Genomic DNA, 19,532 nt, shown 5'->3' with positions numbered 1-19,532 from the left:
CACTTCTGAGTTTAAATACTTCTGCTGGCCACCAAACCCCCAAGACACGAACATCATTGAGCATATCTGAGATGCCTTGCTACATATAGTTCAGAAGAGATCTCTAGCCTCTCATACTTTTACAGATTTATAGACAGGCCTGCAGGATTCATGGTGTCAGTTCCCTCCAGCACTGCTTCAGACATTAGTCGAGTCCATGCCATGTCGTGTTGCAGCACTTCTGCATGCTCGCAGGACCCCTACACGATATTAGGCAGGTGCACCAGTTTCTTTGGCTCTTCAGTGTATAATGCACACTTGAAGAGCAGTGAGCACGTGTTTAGTAGAAGAGATTTGTTTCACAGTAGTGAAGCTGAAGAATCACTTTGTACTTTACAAGCTGGGGACTGTCATTATACAAAGGCATTTAAATTATTTTCTGTAGGACTCTCTGCATGCTAATTGTAATGTGCATCAGACTGCTTTCTTCAGGCATCTCAAAGTATATCTAGTTTCTGGAGAAATACACCAGGATAACACTGCAGTGATATTCCGTACTGCAGCTGGGAATGGAAGAAAGCAAAAAATGAGAAGAGTAACAACTATTTGTTCTCATTTAACTTCCATTTGTACAATGAAAAAGTACCCAAGCTCGTTTCCTGCTGAGATAATTCATGTGTTCTACCCTAGAGTTGTTGGTTAATCACCAGTTCAAGCAGTTTAACTGTGTTGTTTTCATTTCTAATGATGTTAATACTATACAAAGTTCCTTCTGTTGTTGTCTGATTAACTACATTCTTATTAATGATATGAATATAATAGAGGGAAACATTCCACGCGGGAAAAATATATCCAAATACAAAGATGATGAGACTTACCAAACAAAAGTGCTGGCAGGTCGATAGACACACAAACAAACACAAACATGCACACAAAATTCAAGCTTTCGCAACAAAGAGTTGCTTCGTCAGGAAAGAGGGAAGGAGAGGGAAAGACAAAAGGATGTGGGTTTTAAGGGAGAGGGTAAGGAGTCATTCCAATCCCGGGAGCGGAAAGACTTACCTTAGGGGGAAAAAAGGACAGGTATACACTCGCGCGCACACACACACACACATCCATCCGCACATACACAGACACAAGCAGACATTTGTAAAGGCAAAGAGTTTGGGCAGAGATGTCAGTCGAGGCAGAAGTACAGAGGCAAAGATGTTGTTGAAAGACAGGGGAGGTATGAGCGGCGGCACTTTGAAATTAGAAATTAGCGGAGATTAAGACCTGGCGGATAGCGAGAAGAGAGGATATGCTAAAGGGCAAGTTCTCATCTCCGGAGTTCTGACAGGTTGGTGTTAGTGGGAAGTATCCAGATATCCCGGACGGTGTAACACTGTGCCAAGATGTGCTGGCCGTGCACCAAGGCATGTTTAGCCACAGGGTGATCCTCATTACCAACAAACACTGTCTGCCTGTGTCCATTCATGTGAATGGACAGTTTGTTGCTGGTCATTCCCACATAGAATGCGTCACAGTGTAGGCAGGTCAGTTGGTAGATCACGTGGGTGCTTTCACACATGGCTCTGCCTTTGATCGTGTACACCTTCCGGGTTACAGGACTGGAGTAGGTGGTGGTGGGAGGGTGCATGAGACAGGTTTTACACCGGGGGCGGTTACAAGGGTAGGAGCCAGAGGGTAGGGAAGGTGGTTTGGGGATTTCATAGGGATGAACTAAGAGGTTACGAAGGTTAGGTGGACGGCGGAAAGACACTCTTGGTGGAGTGGGGAGGATTTCATGAAGGATGGATCTCATTTCAGGGCAGGATTTGAGGAAGTCATATCCCTGCTGGAGAGCCACATTCAGAGTCTGATCCAGTCCCGGAAAGTATCCTGTCACAAGTGGGGCACTTTTGGGGTTCTTCTGTTGGAGGTTCCGGGATTGAGGAGATGAGGAAGTGCCTCTGGTTATTTGCTTCTGTACCAGGTCGGGAGGGTAGTTGCGGGATGCGAAAGCTGTTTTCAGGTTGTTGGTGTAATGGTTCAAGGATTCCGGACTGGAGCAGATTCATTTGCCATGAAACCTAGGCTGTAGGGAAGGGACTGTTTGATGTGGAATGGGTGGCAGCTGTTTGTTGGTGGGTTTGATGTGGACGGACGTGTGAAGCTGGCCATTGGACAGGTGGAGGTCAACGTCAAGGAAAGTGGCATGGACTTTAGAGTAGGACAAGGTGAATCTGATGGAACCAAAGGAGTTGAGGTTGGAGAGGAAATTCTAGAGTTCTTCTTCACTGTGAGTCCAGATCATGAAAATGTCATCAATAAATCTGTACCAAACTTTGGGTTGGCAGGCCTGGGTAACCAGGAAGGCTTCCTATAAGCGACCCATGAATAGGTTGGCATACGAGGGGGCCATCCTGGTACCCATGGCTGTTCCCTTTAATTGTTGGTATGTCTGGCCTTCGAAAGTGAAGAAGTTGTGGGTCAGGATGAAGCTGGCTAAGGTAATGAGGAAAGAGGTTTTAGGTAGGGTGGCAGGTGATCGGCGTGAAAGGAAGTGCTCCATCACAGTGAGGCCCTGGACATGCGGAATATTTGTGTATAAGGAAGTGGCATCAATGGTTACAAGGATGGTTTCCGGGGGTAACATACTGGGTAGAGATTCCAGGCGTTCGAGAAAGTGGTTGGTGTCTTTGATGAAGGATGGGAGACTGCATGTAATGGGTTGAAGGTGTTGATCTACGTAGGCAGAGATGCGTTCTGTGGGGGCTTGGTAACCAGCTACAATGGGACGGCCAGGATGATTGGGTTTGTGAATTTTAGGAAGAAGGTAGAAGGTAGGGGTGCGGGGTGTTGGTGGGGTGAGGAGGTTGATGGAGTCAGGTGAAAGGTTTTGTAGGCGGCCCAAGGTTCTGAGGATTCCTTGAAGCTCCGCCTGGACATCAGGAATGGGATTACCTTGGCAAACTTTGTAAGTAGTGTTGTCTGAAAGCTGACGCAGTCCCTCAGCCACATACTCCCGACGATCAAGTACCATGGTCGTGGAACCCTTGTCCGCTGGAAGAATGACGATGGATCGGTCAGCCTTCAGATCACGGATAGCCTGGGCTTCAGCAGTGATGATGTTGGGAGTAGGATTAAGGTTTTTTAAGGAGGATTGAGAGGCAAGGCTGGAAGTCAGAAATTCCTGGAAGGTTTGGAGAGGGTGATTTTGAGGAAGAGGAGGTGGGTCCCGCTGTGACAGAGGACGGAACTGTACCAGGCAGGGTTCAATTTGGATAGTGTCTTGGGGAGTTGGATCATTAGGAGTAGGATTAGGATCATTTTTCTTCGTGGCAAAGTGATATTTTCAGCAGAGAGTACGGGTGTAGGACAGTAACTCTTTGACGAGGGCTGTTTGGTTGAATCTGGGAGTGGGGCTGAAGGTGAGGCCTTTGGATAGGACAGAGGTTTCAGATTGGGTGAGAGGTTTGGAGGAAAGGTTAACTACTGAATTGGGGTGTTGTGGTTCCAGATTGTGTTGATTGGAATTTTGAGGTTTTGGAGGGAGTGGAGCTGGAAGTGGGAGTTGAGTAGATGGGAGAGACTGGGTTTGTGTGCAATGAGAGTAGGTTGAGGTTTGCTGGAAAGGTTGTGAAGGGTGAGTGAGTTGCCTTTCCGGTGTGGGAAACCAGGCGACTGGATAGTTTTTTATGGTGGAGGGTGACATGCTGTTCTAATTTGCGGTTGGCCTGTAGGAGGATGCTCTGAACAGCTGGTGTGGATGTGGGAGAGGGAAGATTGAGGACTTTTATTAGGATAGGAGTTGACGGGTGTGTTGATTGGCTGAGTTGATGTGTAGGTGAAGGATTAGGTGGGTGAGGGCAATGGATTGTTCAGTTTGGAACTGGTATAGGGACTGATGGAAAGAAGGGTTGCAGCCAGAGATGGGAACTTTAAGTGTGAGGCCTTTGGGGGTGATGCCAAATGTCAGACAAGCCTGAGAAAATAAAATATCGGAGTGTTATCTGGCTAGGGCGAAGGCATGTTTGCGGGGGGAATGTAAATCAAACTTAATGGGGTCGTTGTGGAGGTGTTGTGAGGGTGACATGGTATTAGAAGGTGGAAAGTGTAACATGAGGCTGAAATGAAAATGAAAATAAATATAAAAATATATGGGAAGAGATAAAGGTGAACTAGAAAGCAAATGGAGATCTGGTGTGAAAAAAGGCGAAAAAGTGTTGGTTAGAGCTGGGCTATGTTGATCCTGTGGTGAACTTGTGTAGGTAGACAACAATGTGCATAAAGGTTAGGTGGTTGTGTTGCCGCCAAAACACGTTAAAGGGTGGAGAAATTCGGGAAAATTTCGAAAAAACTACGTGTAGATGTATTAAAAGGAGTGGTTTGGTGGTGGCAGATTATGGAAATGAGGCTAACAATTGTCTGATGAAGAAATAATGACGTTAAAACCTGTGGGAAGCGGCTAAAAACGATCGGTGATGTGAGAAAAACGGAAATGGAAATAAAGCAAAAGTTATTAGAACTAGCCGAAAAAGTTGTTTAATAGGTGAAAGGAACTGTTTGTGAGCTAGAAACGGTGGATTTTATAGCAGCGGTAGTGTTGAAAGCTGAGGAAAGGCAACTCACTCACCCTTCAAAACCTTTCCAGCAAACCTCAACCTACTCTCATTGCACACAAACCCAGTCTCTCCCATCTACTCAATCTCCCACTTCCAGCTCCACTCCCTCCAAAACCTCAAAATTCCAATCAACACAATCTGGAACCACAACACCCCAATTCAGTAGTTAACCTTTCCTCCAAACCTCTCTCCCAATCCGAAACCTCTGTCCTATCCAAAGGCCTCACCTTCAGCCCCACTCCCAGATTCAACCAAACAGCCCTCGTCAAAGATTTACTGTCCTACACCCATACTCTCTGCTGGAAATATCACTTTGCCACGAAGAAAAATGATTCTTATCCTACTCCTAATGATCCAACTCCCCAAGACACTATCCAAATTGAACCCTGCCAGGTACAGTTTCGTGCTCTGTCACAGCGGGACCCACCTCCTCTTCCTCAAAATCACCCTCTCCAAACCTTCCAGGAATTTCTGACTTCCAGCCTTGCCTCTCAATCCTTCTTAAAAAAACCTTAATCCTACTCCCAACATCATCACTGCTGAAGCCCAGGCTATCCGTGATCTGAAGGCTGACCGATCCATCGTCATTCTTCCAGCGGACAAGGGTTCCACGACCGTGGTACTTGATCGTCGGGGGTATGTGGCTGAGGGACTGCGTCAGCTTTCAGACAACACTACTTACAAAGTTTGCCAAGGTAATCCCATTCCTGATGTCCAGGCGGAGCTTCAAGGAATCCTCAGAACCTTGGGCCGCCTACAAAACCTTTCACCTGACTCCATCAACCTCCTCACCCCACCAACACCCCGCACCCCTACCTTCTACCTTCTTCCTAAAATTCACAAACCCAATCATCCTGGCCGTCCCATTGTAGCTGGTTACCAAGCCCCCACAGAACGCATCTCTGCCTACGTAGATCAACACCTTCAACCCATTACATGCAGTCTCCCATCCTTCATCAAAGACACCAACCACTTTCTTGAACGCCTGGAATCCCTACCCAGTCTGTTACCCCTGGAAACAATCCTTGTAACCATTGATGCCACTTCCTTATACACAAATATTCCGCATGTGCAGGGCCTCGCTGCGATGGAGCATTTCCTTTCGCGCCGATCACCTGCCATCCTTCCTAAAACCTCTTTCCTCTTTACCTTAGCCAGCTTCATCCTGACCCACATCTTCTTCACTTTCGAAGGCCAGACATACCAACAATTAAAGGGAACAGCCATGGGTACCAGAATGGCCCCCTCGTACGCCAACCTATTCATGGGTTGCTTAGAGGAAGCCTTCTTGGTTACCCAGGCCTACCAACCCAAAGTTTGGTACAGATTTATTGATGACATTTTCATGATCTGGACTCACAGTGAAGAAGAACTCCAGAATTTCCTCTCCAACCTCAACTCCTTTGGTTCCATCAGATTCACCTTGTCCTACTCTAAATCCCATGCCATTTTCCTTGACGTTGACCTCCACCTGTCCAATGGACAGCTTCACACGTCCGTCCACATCAAACCCACCAACAAGCAACAGTACCTCCATTATGACAGCTGCCACCCATTCCACATCAAACAGTCCCTTCCCTATTCACATCCCGCAACTACCCTCCCGACCTGGTACAGAAGCAAATAACCAGAGCCACTTCCTCATCTCCTCAAACCCGGAACCTCCCACAGAAGAACCCCAAAAGTGCCCCACTTGTGACAGGATACTTTCCGGGACTGGATCAGACTCTGAATGTGGCTCTCCAGCAGGGATATGACTTCCTCAAATCCTGCCCTGAAATGAGATCCATCCTTCATGAAATCCTCCCCACTCCACCAAGAGTGTCTTTCCGCCGTCTACCTAACATTCGTAACCTCTTAGTTCATCCCTATTAAATCCCCAAACCAACTTCCCTACCCTCTGGCTCCTACCCTTGTAACCGCCCCCGGTGTAAAACCTGTCCCATGCACCCTCCCACCACCACCTACTCCAGTCCTGTAACCCGGAAGGCGTACACGATCAAAGACAGAGCCACGTGTGAAAGCACCCACGTGATTTACCAAGTGACCTGCCTACACTGTGAAGCCTTCTATGTGGGAATGACCAGCAACAAACTGTCCATTCGCATGAATGGACACAGGCAGACAGTGTTTGTTGGTAATGAGGATCACCCTGTGGCTAAACATGCCTTGGTGCTCGGCCAGCACATCTTGGCACAGTGTTACACTGTCCGGGTTATCTGGATACTTCCCACTAACACCAACCTGTCAGAACTCCAGAGATGGGAACTTGCCCTTCAGCATATCCTCTCTTCTCGCTATCCGCCAGGTCTCAATCTCCGCTAATTTCTAATTTCAATTTGCCGCCGCTCATACCTCACCTGTCTTTCAACAACATCTTTGCCTCTGTACTTCCGCCTTGACTGACATCTCTGCCCAAACTCTTTGCCTTTACAAATGTCTGTTTGTGTCTGTGTATGTGCGGATGGATGTGTGTGTGTGTGCGCGAGTGTATACCTGTCTTTTTTTCCCCCTAAGGTAAGTCTTTCCGCTCCCGGGATTGGAATGACTCCTTACCCTCTCCCTTAAAACCCACATCCTTTCGTCTTTCCCTCTCCTTCCCTCTTTCCTGACAAAGCAACCGTTTGTTGCGAAAGCTTGAATTTTGTGTGTATGTTTGTGTTTGTTTGTGTGTCTATCGACCTGCCAGCGCTTTTGTTTGGTTAGTCTCATCATCTTTGTTTTTAGATATATCATTCTAATATTCCCTCTTCAGGAGGGAACAAAAATATTCCATATTTTCAGTACTGAAATTCTTACAGTGTGTTTTATTCACAGTATTGCGAATCTCTTGAATCATTCATTGTAAGAATTTGGGTGTAGTGAGTGCTAAAACTTGTATTTACCTCGTATGTTTTATGTGCATTTTTGCAGGTATTTAGCATCACCTAGTTATGATAGATGTAGAAGTTGTTGTTTTCCCAGCTGGTTCCATTAATGTTGGGCTTATATACAATGAATGTATACTATTGTCTTTGAATTTCTTGGATTTTGAGAAATCAGCATTGAAGACAGCACATATGGTTATATTTTTCTTGGGAGAGTAAATTTCTTCCCCATGTCCTTCCTTGTAAATGAAAAGCACTTTTTGTCTCCGTCTGGTGACCTGTACACATGGAAAGTAATTGTGTTTTGCCTTGATAATACAACTATAGATGGTTCTATATATTTTTCATTGGACAAATTATTGTGTTTATATACAGTCTTAGACATAAGTGTCAAAAACAGACGTGTGTGATGAACTGTGACCATTTAAGCACCATGCGATATTTGCATTCAGTAGGCAAGGTTCAAAAGTTGAGCATAGGAATACTACATACTCTAATTAAAAGCAACAAAAATCAAAGGGGGTGACTGTTACTGCATTTTTGCTTGAACATCATCAGTTCATTCATTGAGCATTCGTATGCAGTGTTGTTACTGGTGGTAAGTTATGATGCCTTATTTTAACTTCTTAGAAGAAATTAATGGATGAGCCATATCAAGAAAGACATTGCAGTGTAAGAAAAATGACAGACAAAACTGCATCGTGAATTGCTATTACACAATAATACACTTTGCTGATTTCAAAAACAAAACTATTCAGGAGATTATTTGGTATGTCATCTCTCACACTCTTACTATTCTGATCTTATGCCCTCAGATGTTTATCTTTCCCATCCCTTATCAAACAAACGTCAAGTAAATTTGTTTCCAGGCAAAAATCTTCCTTCAAACCCAGGTTGACATCTATAACCAGTCAGTTTCTACAGGCATGGAATCAGTAAACTACCCGAGCATTGTCAGACAATTTTAGGTAATGTTAGAGAATATAGAGTTCATGTGGGATAAATATTTGCAGTTGTGTTCAGTATATTAATGGAAAGCCCTCTTAAAATGTGCACTGTGCTAATACAAATGAAATACAACTTTCCATGATAACCTTACAATGAAAGTCTATTTTAATGAAACATTAATACATGTAACATGAGCATGCCTATATCTGCATGAATTAGTAAGATATTATTCACTTCGGGCTTTGAAGCAGTTAGTGTTTACTTACTGTTCAGCCATACTCAAGTAGAATGGAAGTGTGTAATTTGATAATTAAAATTACTTATGTACAAAAACTGTAAGTTATGTCAGCAGAAGTGAAAAGAGGTATTATCAGTTGTGCAGTGTAATAAGTTTTTCATCTTTTCACTATGTAGTACTAAAACTAGTGAGGTAATATTTGCTGGAGAAGTTTTCTTAAGGTTTCCTTATTGAATGTCGATGTGACTGCTTTTTGCTCTGTGATGAAATGGCTAAAAATATGGCCTTCAGCGAGACTGGAACTGTGAACCAACACAGCCTTCATTTGACAGGTGATCACTTTACCTCAGAGCTAGCTAAACGCCCCTCTCCCTATTGCCCCAATGGTGACTAGAATAGATAAATTGCAGTATGGAAGAAGAAATTAGTTGCACTTTCAACATGGAATGACTTTCCTGGACTCAAAACTATAATTAGATAATCTTATGTCTCACCTTAAGTGAAAGTTGCAAAGCTTATTCAATGGTAATGACATGTAGAGTCAAGTGAATTTAGCAGAATAATTCTGTGCCATTCAGGAAGTAACTCATCACTCACAGAGCTGCCAAACTTATTTTGCATTTTTACCAAGATTCAATTATACTTCCAGCAGAAAGAATACCAGGCGATGTTGCGTTGAGCGGGCTCATAAGTGAATACAGCTTACGTTTCAAAGATGTCACTGCTGGGAGTCAGAATACTGAAAGTAAATGTTACTGAGTTTTATTTCCATTTCTGTAACTGACTATAGATACTAGAGCATAATTACTTATAATACTTAGGTGCACCAACTGTAAATGAAATACAATAACTGTGATAGTTATTTCTGTTTTTCTGTCTCAAGTATGCTGAATGCTGAAAAGCTCATTCACCAGAAAGGATTCACATTTCTGGAGCGTTCCGGTGGTTATACTGTAAATAATATGAGTAGGCATCATGTCTTTTGGTCGTTAAACAGTTTGAAAATATTTTTCATAAAACAGTGTGGTTACCTCCAAAACAGAGGAATGCAAATGAGAAGATAACAACACAGCATTTACTGCAAAACTTGAACATCCACAGAGAGACTTCATAGGCTAGGAGTAATATACACTCCTGGAAATTGAAATAAGAACACCGTGAATTCATTGTCCCAGGAAGGGGAAACTTTATTGACACATTCCTGGGGTCAGATACATCACATGATCACACTGACAGAACCACAGGCACATAGACACAGGCAACAGAGCATGCACAATGTCGGCACTAGTACAGTGTATATCCACCTTTCGCAGCAATGCAGGCTCCTATTCTCCCATGGAGACGATCGTAGAGATGCTGGATGTAGTCCTGTGGAACGGCTTGCCATGCCATTTCCACCTGGCGCCTCAGTTGGACCAGCGTTCGTGCTGGACGTGCAGACCGCGTGAGACGACGCTTCATCCAGTCCCAAACGTGCTCAATGGGGGACAGATCCGGAGATCTTGCTGGCCAGGGTAGTTGACGTACACCTTCTAGAGCACGTTGGGTGGCACGGGATACATGCAGACGTGCATTGTCCTGTTGGAACAGCAAGTTCCCTTGCCGGTCTAGGAATGGTAGAACGATGGGTTCGATGACGGTTTGGATGTACCATGCACTATTCAGTGTGCCCTCGACGATCACCAGTGGTGTACGGCCAGTGTAGGAGATCGCTCCCCACACCATGATGCCGGGTGTTGGCCCTGTGTGCCTCAGTCGTATGCAGTCCTGATTGTGGCGCTCACCTGCACGGCGCCAAACACGCATACGACCATCATTGGCACCAAGGCAGAAGCGACTCTCATCGCTGAAGACGACACGTCTCCATTCGTCCCTCCATTCACGCCTGTCGCGACACCACTGGAGGCGGGCTGCACGATGTTGGGGCGTGAGCGGAAGACGGCCTAATGGTGTGCGGGACCGTAGCCCAGCTTCATGGAGACGGTTGCGAATGGTCCTCGCCGATACCCCAGGAGCAACAGTGTCCCTAATTTGCTGGGAAGTGGCGGTGCGGTCCCCTACGGCACTGCGTAGGATCCTACGGTCTTGGCGTGCATCCGTGCGTCGCTGCGGTCCGGTCCCAGGTCGACGGGCACGTGCACCTTCCGCCGACCACTAGCGACAACATTGATGTACTGTGGAGACCTCACGCCCCACGTGTTGAGCAATTCAGCGGTACGTCCACCCGGCCTCCCGCATGCCCACTATACGCCCTCGCTCAAAGTCCGTCAACTGCACATACGGTTCACGTCCACACTGTCGCGGCATGCTACCAGTGTTAAAGACTGCGATGGAGCTCCGTATGCCACGGCAAACTGGCAAACTGGCTGACACTGACGGCGACGGTGCACAAATGCTGCGCAGCTAGCGCCATTCGACGGCCAACACCGCGGTCCCTGGTGTGTCCGCTGTGGCGTGCGTGTGATCATTGCTTGTACAGCCCTCTCGCAGTGTCCGGAGCAAGTATGGTGGGTCTGACACACCGGTGTCAATGTGTTCTTTTTTCCATTTCCAGGAGTGTAGTTCCAAATCAGGTAGCTTACTTTGCATCGGAACCATATGCCACATCTGAAAAAGCAGTCTCCGAAAGGAACGGAGAAAATTAATACAGCTAATGTGAAAGGAGAAGCAGTCGCCACCAGAATGAGGAACAAGAACACAGAACGTCTATCCCAGTCATCATTAAGCAAAGCCATCATTCAGTCTATAAATACTGAAAGAATGGCAAAACTCACCTACTTGTAATGATTGCAGTATTATTACTTCTGATGCTTTGTCAATAAAACAAAAAGTGTCCATGTTGAAGGGCCTTTTAACTTGCTGTACCCTTAAGACAGAGAGAACCCAAGTAACAACTGGTTTCTCAAGCTGAGCATGGTGCTGAAATTCTATGAAGTGTCTGTGCAAAGTGATATTAATTTAGCCCCTGACGTTTTCATATGAACGACACCTCTAGGCTACTATAATATTCAGATGAGAATTATTTAGTTGTAATGCAACAGCATAGATGGACAGGCAGTTGTAGAATTTGCCGAGAATATCCTTTCGCCTCCGATTCATAACGCCAAATTACCAGTATGTTAGATTATAGCTCAGAATTAATTTCTGGCTTTGAAAGAATTGCTCGACACTGTGTGAATAGCATCAAAACCTCTGCATCCTGTGCAGAACTCAGATCTATTATGTGCCATTTAGTTGCAGAAAATACTGTGTATGCATCTTTCTGCCAACAAATTAATTTCTTTCAAAGCAGTCTTGCACCCCATTATGGAGCTGACAAAGCAGGTGTTACAGCCTACCATACCATCGTTCACACCCACTACCTCCCTACAGTCACCACACTCATTGCGGATGTCTCATAATGTACGACAATGAACGCAGGTGTATACCTGTAGCACAATTCCACAATGATGGCACAAATTTTCAGGGATGACGGAGAAAAGTAATTCTTTGAATTTGAAGTAAGGGACCCTGGTCTGGAAATGACAGAGTCGAAAATACCTCTGATAGTGGGCCTGTTATACTGCAAGCCCCTTGATTTTCATATTTTGAGAGGTGGCAGTATGGACCAAAACATGACAGAAATGATCACTGCTGAGCAGTTCTTTCATAGGCAGAAATTAAGTCTAGCATTCGCTGGTTTCACTTTCAACGGATTTTTGAGCCCACATTTTCTGTCAATGCATATGGTTTCCTACACGTAGCTCTTCTTGATTTTGAACTTTACACTGTGTGTAGCTTACAAAGTCTTTCTGTGGATGTTCACATTTAGCAATCAGTTTTGTGTTGTCTCTTTATTAGCGTGGTTCACTTTTGGAGTTAGTGCCAATGGCAGTGATCTCAAGAAACATGCCGGGTGATCAAAAAGTCAGTATAAATTTGAAAACTTAATAAACCACGGAATAATGTAGATAGAGAGGTAAAAATTGACACACATGATTGGAATGACATGGGGTCTTATTGGAACCACCACATATTGCTAGACACATGAAAGATCTCTTGCACACATCATTTGGTGATGATCGTGTGCCCAACTGCCACTTCCACCATGCTTGGCCTCCCAGGTCCCCAGACAGTCCGTGCGGTTATTGGCTTTGGGGTTACCTGAAGTCGCAAGTGTATCGTGATCGACCGACATCTCTAGGGATGCTGAAAGACAACATCCGACGCCAATGCCTCACCATAACTTCGGACATACTTTACATTGCTGTTCACAACATTATTCCTCGACTACAGCTATTGTTGAGGAATGATGGTGGACATATTGAGCATTTCCTGTAAAGATTTTTTTTTTGCTTTGTCTTACTTTGTTATGCTAATTATTGCTATTCTGATCAGATGAAGCGCCATCTGTCGGTTTGAACTTTTGTATTTTGTGTGTGTGTGTGTGTGTGTGTGTGTGTGTGTGTTATAATAAAGCCTCATGTCATTCCAAGCATGCGTGTCAATTTGTACCTCTCTATCTACATTATTCCATGATTTATTCAGTTTTCAAATTTATACTGACTTTTTGATCACCCTGTATTTTATAAAGATGTGCTGCCTACTAATGATGCACCACTAGAGATTCTCCAAAATTGTAAGTGGCATCTGGTGAAGTGCCCTTTTTAGCTTTCAGTGGGCTGAAGACGGAAGAACTCAAATAATTGTGACAGTTATTGATTTATGACCTTTGATTTGAAATTGGTGCTTGTGAGTATTATTAATAATTATTCTCTAGTCACTAAACCTGAAATTCAGATAAGACTCACACACATATCCTTTGGGTATTCTGGCTCTCAGCAGGATGTCTTCGAGAAAGCCACTGTGGTCACTTCACAGCCTATTCCACGAACATATCAGATGGTATTCTTTCTGTTATAATTGAATATTGGCTACAACGCAGGATGTGTTTGGCATCTCTGTGATCAAAGATTTGCTTCATGGTTTATCCTCCTAAATTTAATTGATATATTTGTATCATTTCCATAGAATAATCTGAGAGGTTTTCACATAAGGAATGAAATAAGATTACTAATTTATGGTTTTGAGTCCAGGAAAGACATTCCACCTGAAAATTATATCTATCTCATGTTTTATCTTGTGATTTAGCTGTCCTTGACACTACTGGCACAATAAGGGAGAGGGAAATACCATAATGTTTCACTAGTTCTGAGGTAAGCTATAAAATGAAGGCTGCTGTGGTTTGTGTTTACAGTCTTACTGAAGGGCAGGTTTTTAGGCATTTTGTGACAGAGATACAAGCAGCCAGATCGAAAATCAGTAAGAGAATCTTATTTATTTTGTTTATGAAATGTCCCTTTTCCTATTGCTTGAGAGTGACCCAGGACAGCAAGTACACACAGACTGCTTTAAAGTCCAGAGTTAGTAATATTTCATTAATTCATAGCAATATAGGCACAATGTAATTACAGATACCTTATGTTTTATTAAACAATGGAAAATCAAGGATGGACTAATGACAATATTAAGAAAAGGATAGATTGCTACTCCACTGTATAGTGGAGATGTAGAGTCACATATAGGCACACCAGAAAAACTGTCAAACAACTATGTTTTATTAAAATAGACTTTTGTTGTAAGGTTATTATGGTACATTGTATTTCATTTGTATTGGTACAGTGCATATTTTAATAGTGCTTTCTGTTAGTTGGTTGAACACAACAGTAAACATCAGAGAGAAATCAATCATCAACAATGTATTCCTTCACATTATCTAAAACAGTCTGACAATGCTCAGATAATTTACTGATGCCAAGACTGTGGAAACCTACTGGATCTGTGTTATAGATGTCATCAAACCAATTTGGAAGTGTGTTTTTATCTGGAAATGAATGTCTTGATTGTTTTTCGTTAAGGAGCAGGAAAGGTAAACATTTGAGGTCATAATTAGTAGAATAATAAACAAATGACTTCCCAAAAAAGATCCTGGATAGTTTTATTTGTGAAATCGACTGAGTGCATTATCATGTAGTGGCAGCATGTGATGGATTTCTGTCTGTCGTTCTTCTTACAATGCGGCCGAAAAGTGTTTCTAGTTGGTGGCATCAAATGCCAGCTGCAATGGAAACACCACTAGGGAGCAGTTCATAGTACACAACAACATTTCTGAGACACAAGATGCAAAATATTATGTCTTACTGCCCTTTGCTCAAGTGTATCTTGTTTGTTGGTGCCCAGCTATTAATTTCTTCCTAAGAAGTTAGCATAAAGGCATCACAACCTATCACCAGTAACAATCTGCAGAGTAATGTTCAATGAGCAAACTGATGACAGTCAAGCAAAAATTCAATAACAGTCATCCCCTTGATTTTAGTTGCTTTGCATTAGAGCAAGCAGTGCTCGAACTTGTGACTTTTGAACCTTGTCTATTGAATCCAAATGTTGCATGATACGTAAATTGTCTCAGGTCATCACATATGTCAGTTTAGTATCTTCTTGAATATGAAAAATCATTCATTCCAGAATGACCTTTTGTGAAAGAAGAAAATCCTTTTCTAATGTGTTTTTCAAAAAAGCACTAGTCCCACACACAATACAAAGTTTAGAGCTGCCTTCACTGCATTCTACACACGTCAAAAAAAGTTTTGCATCACCTCCATTCTGAGAGTTCCAGAACCTGTACAGAAAATTGGAATAGAGATCAACATAAAGATCATTTCCGCCTGTTTTATTGCTCATGAAAACCACACATTGCATGTTGTACCACCATACAGTGAGACCCCTAAAAACCAGTAGCATGTCGTCTTGCATACAGGCATGCCTTTATTCGTTGTGACATACTATCCACAAGTTCATCAAGGCACTGTTGGTCCAGATTGTTCCACTCCTCAACAGCTATTCGGTGTAGATCCCTCAGAGTGGTTGTTAGGCTATGTCATCCATAAACAGCCCTTTTCAGTCTATTCCAGGCATGTTTGATAGGGTTCATGTCTGGAGAACATGCTGGGCACTCTTGTTGAGCGATATTATGCTGAAGTAAGTCATTCACAAGATCTGCACGATGGGGGCATGAATTGCCATCCATGAAGACGAATGCCTTGCCAGTATGCTGCTGATATGGTTGCACTATTGGTCAGAGGATGGCATTCACATATAATACAGCCATTACGGCACCTTCCATGACCACCAATGGCATACGTGGCCCCACATAATGCTACCCCAAAACAGCAGGGAACCTCCACCTTGCTGCACTCGCTGCACATTGTGTCTAAGGCATTTAGGCTGACCAGGTTGCCTCCAAACACATCTCCGGCATTTGTCTGGTTGAAGGCATATGCAACACTCATCGGTGAAGAGAACATGATGCCAATCCTGTACGGTCCATTCAGCATGTTGTTGGGGCCATCTGTACCGCACTGCATGATGTCATGGTTGCTAAGATGGACCTTGCCATGGACGTCGAGAGTGAAGTTGCGCATCATGCAGCCTATTGCGCACAGTTTGAGTCGTAACACGATGTCCTGTGGCTGCATGAAAAGCATTATCCAACATGGTAGTGTTGCCGTCAGGGTTCCTCCAAACCATATTTCGTAGGTAGCAGTCATTCACTGCAGTGGTAGCTCTCGGGCGGCCTCAGCGAGGCATGTCATCTACATTTCCTGTCTCTCTGTTTCTCCTCCTTGTCTGAACAATGTCACTTCGGTTCACTCTTAGTCACCTGGCACTTCCCTTGTTGAGAGCCCTTCCTGCTACAAAGTAACAATGCGGACACAATCGAACCGCGGTATTGACCATCTAGGCATGGTTGAACTACAGACAAAACGAGACGTGTACCTCCTTCCTGGTGGAATGACTGAAACTGATCGCCTTTTGGACCACCTCCATCTAATAGGCACTGCTCATGCATGGTCTTTGGGCAGGTTTAGTAACATCTCTGAACAGTCAAAGGACTGTGCCTGTGACACAGTATCCACAGTCAACGTCTATCTTTAGGAGTTCTGGGAACTGGGGTGATGCAAAACTTTTTTTGATGTGTGTATTAAACCCAAATGTCACAAATGATAGGCCTTTTTTCTACTTGCGAGTCTATTTTGCAACACTTGAACAATGTTCAGAAGTTTCAAGTATGCAAACTCCAATATGTAACTGCAAGATGAATACTACTACTTAAAATAAGAAAATTACTGTTGATAAATAAACTCACAGCACTGCACCATGGTTGCCCGGTCAGGCAGCAGGTCAGTGGCGGGTCACATGTCACCAGTAGCCAGTGGCCACTGTAGAGTGAGGAAACTCTCGAGAGCAAACTGATCTTAACGCTGCCATGAGCTGTTTGGCAAAATGGTTCCTGGTCATTTTTGCACATACATGTGGATTAGAAAGTGAAACGGAATTATCTTTAACATACCATCAAATTGACAACTTAACTAGTCAACCAGAATGCTATTTAAAAATTTAGGGAATGGGGTGGACTCATACTAAAGATTTTATGTCTACATTGTGTGATGCTTACCATGAGACTACGAGCATATACAGCGCTGTAACAGCTTATGAAGAGGGACTGCACTCACACATCCTACACTGTTACTAGATCGCACATATGACTCGACTTAAAGTTCTGAGCTGCAGCTTGTTATAATGGTAACCTTAAGCAAATGACTCCTATTCAGTCTCTGTGGCAGCTGCCTAATGGCTGTGCTTTATATCTAAGAGTGAACACTATTGACGTCAATATTTTCTCTAACATATACACAGCTATCCCAAGACCTAACATTTTCCAGAAAATATGCTTGCAAGTTTCACTTAAGAGAGAAATATCAGCTCTAACATATCTTGAACAACCCAGAACAAGCAACAGTACTGATGCTACTACCTGAAAAAACAGCCGAATGCCACCAGCATTGCCTGACCGCAGCCAGAGTCACTCGAATGCTCTGGTTGCCATGCTCAGAAACAGACATGTTCGATTCACTCTGTGTCACCATACTCCATGCCACCCTACTTGCAGCATCACTATAATCATGCATCGGTATTATTTTAGTTATTGTGTGAAGTGAAATTTAAGTCACCATATTCATATTAAATCAATCAATCAATCAATCAATCAATCTTGGTATTGTTTCCAGCACAGCCAGGTTACCCTCCATCAGGTCAACCTGGGTTTCAGCCTCCCGGTGGCTACCAACCTCCACCAGGTGGGTACCAGCCGGGTCCTGGTGGATATCAACCTGGCGGATATCAGCCTGGGGGATACCAGCCTAGCCCTGGTGGGTACCAACCACAGGGGTATCAGCCTCCAATGGGGTACCCTCAGCCCACAGGGTACCCTTCTCCAGGACAACCCTACAGCCAGCCAATTGCACAACAACCAGTCAGTGGCGGTGGAGCACCAGGTATGTTAATCAAGTTGTTCTTCTATATCTTCTCTGAAATTTTGCTGTGGCCACAGGAGTGTGCATTTGGGTGTAAGTGTGGTTGTGTATGTGAGAGACTGACTGCGTATACTACTGCTGGAAAAAGACTTAATGCTCGAAAGCTACTGCTGTTTTCTGTTATGAGCTACTATGCTTCTCTCATTGCTACAGGTGAGTGGTTGCCTTTCCCTTATGTTACATATTGCTCCCTGTCTATTTACATTATCCGTAGCGTTTGATGCAAGCAGTAAGCACTAGACATATTGTAAAGTATTCGCATGCTACCCTTTATTGGAATTTGACCACAAGCTCCGACCCTCACTCCTACTAATCGATGTCACTCACACTTAAACCAACCAGTGTACATATATATCTGTGTGTGCGGGTGTGTGCGTGAGTGCTTTCAACTGCTTGATATTCTGTGTACTCGCTTCTGGTTAGTACTGTCATTAAACTCATTTCTTACCAAACAGATTAATGCCAGTTGTTGAATTTTAATGGCAGCAATTTGTCACAGGGAAGTAAATGACCAAAATATAAAAAAAGTAAACTAATAAACTGCTCACAAATCAAGTGCAAAAAGAAGAGAGAGGTACAGTTTGTTAAAACATACATGTTCCTTGCACCTCTGAAACACTTTGAACATTCAAAATAATCAGTAGAGTAGCCAGCCAAACCAGAGCAATTGGAGCTCTGAATGAATTGAATGTTATCATTGAGAAAATAAATGTAAAATGATAGTGTATTTAGAAATGATATTAATTGTATTAACTAGATAACATCTGTATTTATCACCAACTCACTTTTTTCTGTTGCAGTATTTGTGTTATTTACAGTTTGTCGTGTCTCATTTATTTGTTCTTTCCCTTGTGTGCTTTACTTTCATCCTAATAATTTTGTGGTGAGGTATTGAATTCCATGAAGTATAATGCCAGTTTTCTTTTTACGAAATCTTCATTGCTCAAAAGCTTGCTGTAAGAATGATACATGATTCTCATCCATGCCATGTTGTATACATCCATTTGAAAAGTAGGAGGGGACAGGGCTATATGAGATGAGCGGAATAAAGCTGAACAGGTGAATGCCAATGACTGTTTGTTATGGAGTTGACTGGGTTTGCGAATGATCATGTTTGGTTTGCGAATGATCAGCTTTGTTATAATTCCATAATGCAAACTACCAGAGTGGAAATAAATGACAAACGGGAATAACAGATAAGAAAGATTACTTATTATCTTCTTGGTGTACCCAAGAAAATGAAACTTCGACAGAAAAGTTTTGGCCAAATCGCTACACTAGTAAGGGCCAGTTGCACAGTCGCCGGCTAGCAGACACTTAAGTTCAATTCTTGAGTAGCGCAGAAAACATGTTGTACGAACACGTAATAAGGCCTAACAGGAGAATAAATGTGGGATAACTAAACTGCTGATTGTGGCAGAGTTAGTGAAGCTAACCAGAGAATGTCTTGACACTGGCTGGAATAGTTACAGAATTAGTG

General features: G+C 43.5%; 1 protein-coding gene across 3 annotated transcripts in view; it reads left to right on the top strand.

Moving 5' to 3' along the window:
• The window catches only part of LOC126161949 (phospholipid scramblase 1), a 157,632-nt gene that overhangs the window by 9,157 nt on the left and 128,943 nt on the right, over positions 1-19,532 (top strand). For all 3 annotated transcript variants that reach the window (XR_007534976.1, XM_049918129.1, XM_049918130.1), the window contains exon 3: positions 17,747-18,013. Coding sequence is in view for 2 of the 3 variants with exons in the window: in XM_049918129.1 (XP_049774086.1) it covers positions 17,747-18,013 (267 nt within the window). In the remaining variant the exon portion in view is untranslated. The remainder of the gene's footprint in view (positions 1-17,746; positions 18,014-19,532) is intronic.

Source organism: Schistocerca cancellata, chromosome 2 (assembly GCF_023864275.1).
Source record: "Schistocerca cancellata isolate TAMUIC-IGC-003103 chromosome 2, iqSchCanc2.1, whole genome shotgun sequence".
Taxonomy (NCBI): Eukaryota; Metazoa; Arthropoda; class Insecta; order Orthoptera; family Acrididae; genus Schistocerca; species Schistocerca cancellata.
Note: the sequence above shows the minus strand (reverse complement) of the source record. Positions and strands in the feature narration are given on the sequence as shown.